The following is a 9,917-nucleotide window of genomic DNA, read 5'->3' as shown; positions in this document are numbered from 1 at the left end:
CTCCAGCCGCGCCGCCGCGGGGTCCGCCGGGCAGGGGTCGCCCGGGGAGCCTGCGCCCGGCTCCTCGGGGACCTCCATGGCGGGAGCTGCGAGGCTCCTCGCCGCCGGGACACAGGAAGGGAAGCCAGCCCCCAGGCACCGACACACATTCCCGGCGGTGAGTAACACTTCCTGAGGGCGGTGCGCCCCGTCACACCCCGCCCGTTAACTCTTGGGTGTCCACTCGGCGCAGGCCCTGCCCGCTGCCTCTGCTCTGGGCGCCGGCCCAGGGGGCTGGGACGCCCACCACGTTAGCACCCTGGCTGCGGGGGCGCCACCTTCAGAGCTCCCTGTAGCATTGCCGGCCCCCTCTAACCACACCTGGTGGGAATGGGTTACTTGGGGCCGCGCCCTGGAGGCACCTTTCAGCCGGCCTGTGGGCAGTCGCCTTTGCCAGGCCTTGAGGTCAGCCTGATGGCAGAGCGCCGCCTTCTGGCCGCAGATGACTCACTCCAGAGGGCTGAGGGATTTCAGGTTGCCATGGAGAACAGATGCCCGTCTCCATGGAAACAAACCCCTTTGCTTAACTGAGGCTCTGGGGGTGGTTCTAGCACTCAGTGCTAAACAAGGGGGCGTCTGGCTGCGAGGTCGCTGGTACACGGCTGCTGCTGGCTGCCTCCCACGCAGGGGCCCTGCCAATCTGCGGAGCGAACCGGGCAGGTGCAGACTTGACGGTCTCCAAGAACCCGCCCAGCACCCTTCCCCACCCCAGGCCACGTGCTCGGTGCCCTGCTGGCAGCCACAAGCTGCTGACTCTGCTCACTGGCTCCGGGCTCTGTGGCACCAGCAGCTCAGGCCCCAGGACCCACCCTTGCCTTCAGGTTCTCTGCCCACAGGTCTGAGAGGAAGTAGCACGTCAGGGTCTCAGACACTCCTCAGGGGCCCACTTTCCCATGTCAAGTAAATTAGACATACAGGCCATGTCAAGAGTCCCAGGGAGGGTTTTAATTCCAGCCCCTGCCACCTGGCAGGCACTCTGAGAACACCTGGAAGCCTGGTTCCCCTCCACCTCATGCCAGGACGAATTATGGCTCTGAGCCCCACCCCCTCCCCCATGGTGGGATCCAGCATGGGGGCTGGGGTGCCAGGGCAGCAAGCAGCTGGCTTCAGTGGGGTGTGTCTTTTTGTCAGGGAGGACGGGGGCTGGTCTTCTGGAGTGGGAAATAGGCGGGCCAGCTCCAGGCCCAGAGCTGCACTGGCCCCGGAGGGGACAGAGGAGTTGAGGCTGGTGGCGCAGAAGGGTGGCCTGGCTGCAACCCTGGGAGCCGCTGGGCAGACACCATGGTCTGCCGATCCACCAGTCTGCAGCCGGAAACAAGAGCCAGTGTGGTGCCAGCGTGCCGTGCACTCTGAGGAACCCCTGGGCCGCAGCAACGGGGTCATGGTCCTGGGGCTTGGGTGGAAGGGAGGAAAAGTAAAAGGGGAGGAGCCCTTTTAGATGGGGACTGATGACAGGCCTTAGCTGCCCTGTCCCCTCCCCGCAGCCATTGCCCAGTTCTCCAGGCCAGCCCCTGGCCCCCTCTTCCAGCTGGGGGCCTGCTCATTGCTAGCATCCCTCAGCTCAGCCAACCCAGAGCCCCCCATGCTCACAAAACTTCCTCGGAACCCAGGTGGGTCTTGTCCCTGGCCCAGGCTGTGACGGGGTGGGGTGGGGGGGAACTAGACTTCTCTCGGCCTTGTTCCTGAGGCTGGTCTGGGGGAGCGTAGTGCCAGTGGGGGGTGGGGGTGGTGACATCAGGGGCTGGGAGAGGCACGAGCACCCCAGAGGTTCTCACCATCTGATTTCCTCTTCTGAGGAGACACTGCTGCTCTGGCCTGGAGGGTGGGGGTGAGCACAGCCTCCCTGAGCCCCCCCCAGCCTGCGAACCAGCCCCCTCCCGCCCCAACATCAGCCACCGTGAGGGCAGAGACTCCACTGAGGGGCGTGGGCGGGCACCAGAGCCAGGTTCTATGGGGTGTGAGGTCGGAAAGCCAGCAGCTCTCCAGCCCTTCCTCGCCGCCCCTCGCTCCCAGCCGGGACAGGGCGGGATGGGCTGGCCAATGCTCCCAGGCCAGCTCATCCCATGGGCACGGAGGGGAGGGGGTAAGGCAGGGGGTCCTGAGGGGCCACCAGAGACCCTGGACCCACCTTTTTGATGGCAGTCCAGTCCTCCAGGATGTCAATTTCCTGCAGCATGTAGACGATGTAAGGTCCTGCGACTGCGTCAAGGAAGCAGGTGACAAGGGGCAGGCCAGCCCACAGGGCACAGGGTGGCACAAGGCTAGTTAAGAATGGGTTCCTGGGGGGGGTGGGGGTGGCGCCCCCTCTCCCCAAGCTGCCCTCCTCCTGTCTGCTGTTCCAGGTGAATTCCTGTCTGCACCAACAGGCCCCTTCCCCTGGCCTCAAAACACCAGTCTCCTTCCCCCTTTAGACAAGTCTCACTGGCCCCCTGGGGACTGCCTACTGCCCCCTCCTGTTTTGTGTGTGATGTCCCACACCCTCACTCTGTCGTCAGGTCCTCTGCTCTGCTGCCTTAGCCCCGTCTCCAGCAGAGAGGGACCTGAGGGCCCGGTGGCTTCATCAAGGCCTTAGAGGGGGCCTGGGGTGTCACCTCGGGGTGTAGACATGCCAGGAGGGCCGAGGGTGATGACCTACACAGGGGGGGCTCCTTCCTGGAGGCGGCAGCTGTGGGGATGAGCAGTAAGAAGACCGATGAAGCTGGGACGGGGGTTGAACCCCCGCAGAGGGAGGCCGGAGCCAGGTATGAGGAGGTATGGGTGGTGGAGACAATGTAGGAATACCAGAGAGCCCCCTAGATCACCCTTAGCCAGGGATCCCTGGGGCATCAGACCTGGTATTTCTTTTCTCTGGTCCACCCGGCCCAGGAGCCTCGGGTGGGGCCCTCTGGATGAGTCCCTGGCAGCTGGGTTTGCCTGAGCAGGGTCACATGACACCACACAACCCTGGACCGGTCCGCGTGCCCCTGCCTGCGTGCAAGGATACCCGAGACGAGGGGTGCCTTCTTCCTCTTGCTGGGCGGCAGGGCGTCCCACGCCGTGGCGCTGCCCCGGGGGTGCAGCTTGTCGTCCCACCATTCTGTGACCCAGAGTTGAGGTCAGCTGCTGGCCCTCCAGGATTCCTCTCCCCCACACCCAATGGGGCCACAGGGGGAGGCTGGCGGCCCTCGCTGGGTCCCAACTGCACTGTGACCTCAAGGCCTCACTCTTCCTTTGCTGAGTGGACAGGTGACGAGGGCAGTGGCAGCACTGCCAGCTCGTGCCCTCCCAGGTCCCCTCTGGGCTAAGCAACTGACCTAGGTGCTGTGGCCATGAGGGCCTATGGCCAGTGTGTGGGGACAGGCCAGCTGGCTCCTCCCATTCTGGACAGACAATGGGCAGGAGGGCATGGGGCAAGGGCATGGGGCAAGGGCATGGAGCATTCTCAGTCCCAAAGGGCAGGGGGCTGGGGAGAGGGGCGGGGAGTGGGGGGCCATGGCATCTGCCAGCCTCACCGGAGCTGATGTCCAGGCTCTGGCGGTCTTCCTCCAGCCTCTGGATGCGCCCCTGCAGCTCCCCCTGCAGGGCGTCGTAGAGCAGCAGCTTCTCGCTCTGGAGAGGCAGGCAGCTCAGCGTGGTGGGTCCCAGGGAACTACCTCCCAGCCCACCTGGGCAGGCCGGCGCCCCTCACCTCCAGGTGTTGCTTGGCACCCTGCAGCTCACACTCATACTTGTTCCTGATCACATCGAGGCAGAAGCCTTTGTAGATGCCTGTGCAGGAGGAAGAGGGGCCACCGAGGAGGGGGGCCAGGAGCACCGGGCGGGGCTCTAGGGCGGGATAGAGGGCCCCTGGGTTCAGGACACTCCACACACCTGCCACCTGGATGCGAATCTTGAGGCTCTGCTGCAGCCCCCCCAGAGGCTCCGTGTACTCGGGGGCTCTCTCAGCCCCCACTTCCTCCAGCCTCAACCGCAACTGACTCAGCCGCTCCCTGAACAACCTGGGAGGGGAGAGATGATTCGGCCCAACGGTGGGTGGTCGGTGTCCTCGGGCAGACCCCCACCCACTGAACCTTGCAGGTCTCTGGCCTGCTGCCTGTTCCCCCAGGGGCGCCCGCTCACTTCTCTTTCAGCTCCGAGAACTGCTTCTCCAGGTCCAGCATCTCACTGACACACTCGCTGCGCCGCCGCTCGTAGTCCTCATCGTCCATCTCTGGGGGCGAAGGAAGGGCCGGTCAGGGCTGCGCTGACCATGAGGGTGAGGGGCAAGCGGGTGGGTGCCTGTGCGCACACGGACACACTCACCGGAGCTCTCCTCTTCGGACTCTGTGGGGCTGCCGCTGCGCTCCTCCTCGCTCTCATCCTCCTCCCCGTTCAGCTCGGGTGCTGAGTCGCCCTCCGCTTCCATCTCTTCGGCAGCCTCCTTGCTGGAAGGCTGGATGGGCATTGGGGCACTGGGAGAAGGGGAGGGGCTCCCACTTAGCACTGGGACAGCAGGGAGGGGACTGGCTTTGCCTCCCTGACCTTCACCCTCGACGGAGACGCTTCAAGGTGAGCGGTATCAAGAGTCCTGGGTGCAAGTCTCCCCAAGAAGCCTGGCAATGCCCATGCTCCCTTACCCCGTTAGTGATCTGCACCCTGGGTGAGCTGCCGACCAACGGCCGAGTGAGTCACAAGTTCACAGACCAGAAGGGCCAAGGGCAGGTGTGAAGAACATGAAACTGATCAGGCAGCTTCACAGGTAACAAACCAACATACACAGCTGCAGGAAAGGCTGGGTAACACGCACCCAGCTACAGGAAGTGTGGCCCCTGGATACACAGTTCCTATCCTGGGAACGCCCAGTGGGAGTGGTAAGAGGCGGTGAATTTTTTTTCCGAGACCAGCCTTCAGCACCGAGTTCTCCTCCTCCTTAAAAAGCTCTCTAGGGACTATAAACACTACACCAGAAATGTTCCTGACATCATCTTACAACAAGAAACCCGCCGCCATGGCGTCAATGCCAACTCAGTGACCCCTAGGCCAGGGTGCAACTGCCCCGCTGGGTTTCCAAGGCTGTAACGCTTTACTTTGTATTGGAGTAGAAAGCCCATCTAGCTTTCTCCCCAAGGAGCAGCTGGTGGTTTCCAACTGCTGACCTTGCGGTTAGCGGTCCAATGTGTAACCCACTACGTCACCAGGGTTCCTTTTTTTGGGGGTGGGGGGGTGTTGGAAAAAGGCTTTAGTGTGACCATGACGTTTTCAGCATGCTTCTTCACACCAACCAAGCACTCGCCCGATCTCGTCTGTCTCACACCAACAGCTGAGCTTCATGAGTCAAGAAGGTCTGCCTAGAGCATAATGCTCTTTTAAGAACTATCTATCTAGGGTCCAGTGGGAGCTCTGGTGGCGTGGTGCTTATGCACTGGGCTGCTAACTGCAGGGTCAGCAGTTCGAAACCACCAGCCGCTCTGAGGAAGAAAGACAGGGCTTTCTACTGCCTTAAAGAGTCAGTCTTGGAAACCCACATGAGCTGTTCTACCCTGTCCTATAGGGTCAACATTGACTCGATGGCAATTGTTTTTGGGGGGTGGGAGAAAGGGGTTTTATGGGACCCAACAGGCAAAAGCAACTCAAAAGACTAGGTCAGAACCTTTGGGAGCAGTGAATTTATGTTAACGAGGGAGGCACAACTCAGAAAAGGATGGGGAGAATGGTTGCCCACCGTGAAGAAAATGCCATTGAATAGTACGTGTAGAAATTGTCCAACCAGCGTATGTTTTGCTGTGTATAGTCTCAACAACAAAGTCGGCCAAACATAGGAAAACAAAGTACAGCAAAGCCCAAGGCTTCTCCTGCCGAGGGCCTGGGACCAAACTCCTCCTCGGGGTTTCCAAGGCCCTTCACAGAAGCACCTGGGCAGCTCCTTCTCCTCACAGACAGCCCACCACCCTCCTCCCTCTTCTCTTCTCTGATGACCCCTGGAGCTCCAGCTAGAACCTCATCGCCCGTCACACGCTTGAACCCTTAAACACTAGTCCGTGGATGTACCTAGAAACGAGAAAAGGGCGTCCATGTGTGGTTCTAAGCCTCCAAGAGAACTCCAGCTATTCAGGCCAAAGGGGAGGGTGTGGAGTAAGAAGGGCCTACTAGAACTTCCAGGTGACCCGAGGGGCTGATGAGGAGAAGGACATTAGGAGGGAAAGAAACAAAGTGAAGGGCAGAGAGCACTTCAGAGGGAAGGAGTGGTTAGCAAGGGCCTCCTGCTGTGAAGAGATTCCCAGCAGAGGATCTCACTGCCTGATCATGAAGATCTTCTAGCTGTTGGGGCCACTGCTTTGCAGTCCTCTAGCCGCTACTCCCTCCAGGAAACCGTCCTCCCATCTCCTTTCCATTCGCCCAGTCTCATGCTGTCTGCCAGTCTCTGAGCCTCCCCAGGGCAGGGCCTACACATCCTTCTTCGGGCACCTAGCCGCAGGACCGGCCAGTACAAATGAAGTCAAGCACACTTTTGCAGGGCAAAGATTGGCCTTTGTCTTTCAGGCACCTTGGCTGTGATCCCCAAACCCAAAGTGTCCTTTTGCATCGGTTGACACTGGTTCAGGTCGTCAGGTACCTGGCCGAAGAGAGTCAAATTACAGTCTGCGATGATGTCACCAAAGACCTAAAGGTGACCAGACGGGGAACCTTCATTCCTCCTTGCTAGCCTTCACTTCCAGGTTCTCTGCACCACCTCTCCTCTTTCCCCCTTCCCAAGCCTCACTGCGCCATCAGCTCCTTCCGTTTGTAATCCTCTTCACTGTCAAATGCCTGTTCGGTAAGACTCAGGCCTATGTCTTACAGCTTACAGAAAAGGAGTGTGTGTGTGTCGCTATCCCCAAGCTATCGATCTCTAACTGTCCTGGGGGAGCTAAGTCACAACCGTTAACTTCGCTTGTGTGCAAAATGGTCATCCCCGCTCCAGTGCTGGAAAGATGGAAAGGGGTAAGCGCAGTGCACCTGCCACTGAGCTTTGCAGGCCGCGAACGCCAGGAAGGTAGCTCCCCCTGCGAGGCGGGCCCCTCCCCACCCTCCTCTCCTGCGCGACGCCCGGGAGCCTCGGCCTCGCCCCACCTTCGGATGTGCCTGCGCGGGCGGGAGAAACCGCGTCCGGGTTCGGCCCCGCACGCGTCGGGTCGGTTAAATCTCCGGAGCGCGAGGGTGGGCCGGGCGCGCCCGGAGAGACCGCACCAGGGCCTGGGGGTAGCCATACGCACCGCGGAAAGGGGCCGACGCAGGCCTCAAGTCTGGGACTCCCTAAGAAGCAACCAAGGTGGTTGGCTTTCGGCCGCCGCCAGGCTCCCGGAAGCGCCGCGCCGGTCGCTCTCCTCCGGGGGGCGGGGCCTGGGCGCGCTTCCGGGTGCGTCATCGGAGGGCGCCCGCCGGGGAGCTCACCATTGGACGGCTGGGGACCTGGCTTGCTGGGATACCGCGGGCCGGTCTCCATGGCAACCACCGGAGCTTTCTGATGAGGCCTGGGCCTGCGGCAAAGGCCCCAGTGGTTGCTTTGCTTTGTCGCCCATGCCCCTCAGTCCGCGGCCACCCGCCCCTGGCGTCCAAGGGGCGAACCGAGAAACCTCCCTCCCTCCAGCTTCGGAGAGAAACGGAGCCAAGTGTGGGTGTGAACACGCATTTATTTACACATTGGCATCAACTGGCAAAGTCCCAATACAAGTCTATTCTAGGGTACAGATTTCCGCTCGCACCTCAAGCCTGCAGACCCTTCTCTTTCTCCAAAGCCCCCCGCGGGGGCCGCGGTGCCGGAGGTGTATAGGCCTCTGCCCAAAACCAAGAACAAAATTCCACGCCTGCATCTGATTTCTTTCCCGAAAGCTCCATCTGTGAAGTACCCTCCCACCGCGTCTCAGAACCCTCAGCTCTGTCCCTTCATAGCCTTGGCTCTCCTTCCACCCGCACACCAGGTTGTTAATAACAATAACAGTAGTGATAACAACAACAATAATACTGTAATAATATTAATAACACTTCACATTTGTACGAAGCTTAGAGTGTGTTCACAGACAGCGTCTCAATCTGAGCCTCCCAACAGTTCCGTGAGGCGGGCACTCCCACCTCCCTGATAACAGACCGGTCCCCTGAGGCTCAGAGAGGTCAGGGATTTGCGCAAGGCCACACAACTAGTTAGTGGTTAAGCTAGGACTTGATCCTAGCACCCCATGTTCAAGTCCAGTGTTCCAATGCCACAGCTCCCTCTGCAAAGTGGAGTGACATTTCTTTCCCCAGTCGGGCCCAGGGGCAGCCTGAGGGCAAGGAGGCAGAACTTTCTCCCACTGGGGCAGGAGGTGAGCTCAGCAGCGGCGGGGGGAGTTGGGGTACTTGGTCTTCAACTCCTGTTTGAACTGACGGTACAGGATCTTATTGTGCTGATTTTCAGCCTCCTTCTGGGGATGGAACTTCAAGGCTTCCTTGAAACCCTTATGAACCAGGAAACCTTCATTCAAAACCTCGAAATCGAACCCGGCCACGTGCAGCTCACAGGTCTGTGGGAGGAGAGACAGGTCAGCAAAGTGTGGAGACCCTCCTGGGGCCCAGCGTGATCCCCCCCACACACCTAAAGTTGAACTTCCAGCGCCCAACCACTTACTGACCTAGGCCCCCTCTCCACGCCCCCTGCCACCCAGCCTGGCTCATCCCTGCCCATCCACGCACCCTCACTGCCACCTCTCCCCACTTCCCTCACGGTCCCCTCTTTGGGCACCTGGCTGATGCGATTGAAGCCGTACTGCCGGAATCGCTCGTCGAAGGGGGGCACCTTCCCATCGGCCACGTAGAAGGGTTCCCAAGGGTCTTGCCAGGGCACGACGTAGGAAGGTCTCAGCAGGCTCTCTTCGGGCAGGTTAACCCAGCGGGAGTAGTTGGTGGGCGCCTGGCAGGGCGTGCACAGCCCATAATAGAAGGGCCGCACCTCGCCCACCTGATAGAGCTGCACCAGCTCGTTCTTGCTGATGGGCATGCGGCGGGCTCGGCGAATCTCGAAGGCAGGCACCACCAGCGCGGTGCCCCCCCACTGCTTGCTCTGATCCAGCAGCTCCCGCAGGCCTCTCCAGAGCCCCTCACTGGGCACCATGTCCACGTCGATCACCAGCGCGTAGTTGGCCCCCTCGCGAGCCAGATTCCTCAGCAGATTATTGGGGTAGGAGACATTGGTGCCCAGCGCGTAGTTGATGCCGGGCTGGGCCACCCTCGCCAGCTTGTTGAAGACTTCCTGACAGGAGCGCAGCAGGGCAAACTCACCCGGCTCCCGGGGGTCGGGTACGGCGGCTTCGTAGCGCGAGGGGCACACCAGGTGCATAGCGACCCTGGCGCGCATGTCGGGGCAGTGGCTACTCAGCGCGTAGGCCAGCACCGTGGCCAGCTGCGCCTCCTCCTTGGTGGCCGCGAACACCGAGACGGACATCGGGCCCTCCCAGCGCTCCAGCAGGCCGGACAGGTGCAGCAGGTTGTCCACACTGGCGTGCGTGGCCAGGATCACGTCGTTGGGGTCCATGGCGGTCTTGAGCAGGCCCCTGTAGACGCGGTAATCGCCGCTGGAGTCCAGGACGCCCCCCGAGGCCAGCGCCGTGCGGAGCTGCGACTTGACCTGGTCCACGGATCTCGGGGACGGGGGGAAGAACTCGAAATATTGGTCTTGTTCCTCCTGCCCGTGCAGCCCGGACAGCAGCGACAGGTAGAGCAGCTGCAGCATTGCGACGAGCATCAGCGCCGCCAGGAGCAGCTGGTAGAAGGCGCACCTGATGGCGTAGGACATCTGCATGGCTCTCGGGGCCCGGAGCACGCAGCAGCGACCACCAGCCGCAGCCTCTGCCAGCCGCCGCGAGCCCGGATTTACCGCAGCGTGCCGAGCGCAGCCGAGCGCAGCCGAG

At 61.3% G+C, this 9,917-nt stretch overlaps 3 protein-coding genes across 4 annotated transcripts in view; all 3 read right to left on the bottom strand.

Moving 5' to 3' along the window:
* RIN1 (Ras and Rab interactor 1) overlaps window positions 1–78 on the bottom strand; it is a 5,603-nt gene extending 5,525 nt beyond the window's left edge. The window contains exon 1 of the mRNA XM_004713699.2: window positions 51–78. Coding sequence (XP_004713756.1) covers window positions 51–78 — 28 coding nt within the window. The remainder of the gene's footprint in view (window positions 1–50) is intronic.
* A 771-nt stretch (window positions 79–849) lies between these two features.
* Window positions 850–4,500, bottom strand: BRMS1 (BRMS1 transcriptional repressor and anoikis regulator). 2 transcript variants are annotated; one of them, XM_004713700.4, is made up of 9 exons: window positions 4,321–4,500; window positions 4,138–4,228; window positions 3,889–4,016; window positions 3,707–3,786; window positions 3,531–3,627; window positions 3,023–3,115; window positions 2,168–2,232; window positions 1,815–1,854; window positions 1,330–1,432 (listed from the first exon to the last, which is right to left on the bottom strand). In XM_004713700.4, the coding sequence occupies exons 1-9, from the start codon at window positions 4,460–4,462 to the stop codon at window positions 1,419–1,421; spliced, it is 750 nt and encodes a 249-aa protein (XP_004713757.2). In that variant the 5' UTR covers window positions 4,463–4,500; the 3' UTR covers window positions 1,330–1,418. The 2 variants fall into 2 exon arrangements, with proteins under 2 accessions (XP_045153207.1, XP_004713757.2); XM_045297272.1 differs by lacking the exon at window positions 1,815–1,854 and having other exon boundaries at window positions 850–1,432.
* A 3,149-nt stretch (window positions 4,501–7,649) lies between these two features.
* On the bottom strand, window positions 7,650–9,863 carry B4GAT1 (beta-1,4-glucuronyltransferase 1). The gene is made up of 2 exons (XM_004713550.2): window positions 8,753–9,863; window positions 7,650–8,534 (listed from the first exon to the last, which is right to left on the bottom strand). The coding sequence occupies exons 1-2, from the start codon at window positions 9,806–9,808 to the stop codon at window positions 8,343–8,345; spliced, it is 1,248 nt and encodes a 415-aa protein (XP_004713607.1). The 5' UTR covers window positions 9,809–9,863; the 3' UTR covers window positions 7,650–8,342.
* Between the last annotated feature and the right edge of the window lie 54 nt (window positions 9,864–9,917).

Source organism: Echinops telfairi, unplaced genomic scaffold (genome assembly GCF_000313985.2).
Source record: "Echinops telfairi isolate 266 unplaced genomic scaffold, ASM31398v2 ScPeMD7_7417;HRSCAF=8455, whole genome shotgun sequence".
Lineage (NCBI taxonomy): Eukaryota > Metazoa > Chordata > Mammalia > Afrosoricida > Tenrecidae > Echinops > Echinops telfairi.
This window is presented reverse-complemented; position numbering and strand designations above follow the sequence as displayed.

Excerpts from the sequence above, each read along its gene's own strand:
- BRMS1 (XM_045297272.1), bottom strand. The coding sequence starts at position 4,462 with ATGCCCATCCAGCCTTCCAGCAAGGAGGCTGCCGAAGAGATGGAAGCG. Across the intron at positions 3,787-3,888 it reads GATTCGCATCCAGGTGGCAG|GCATCTACAAAGGCTTCTGC; the intron begins GTGTGTGGAGTG and ends CCTCCTGCACAG. Across the intron at positions 3,116-3,530 it reads GAGCCTGGACATCAGCTCCG|AATGGTGGGACGACAAGCTG; the intron begins GTGAGGCTGGCA and ends TCTGGGTCACAG.
- B4GAT1 (XM_004713550.2), bottom strand. The coding sequence starts at position 9,808 with ATGCAGATGTCCTACGCCATCAGGTGCGCCTTCTACCAGCTGCTCCTG. Across the intron at positions 8,535-8,752 it reads GCTTCAATCGCATCAGCCAG|ACCTGTGAGCTGCACGTGGC; the intron begins GTGCCCAAAGAG and ends CTCCTCCCACAG.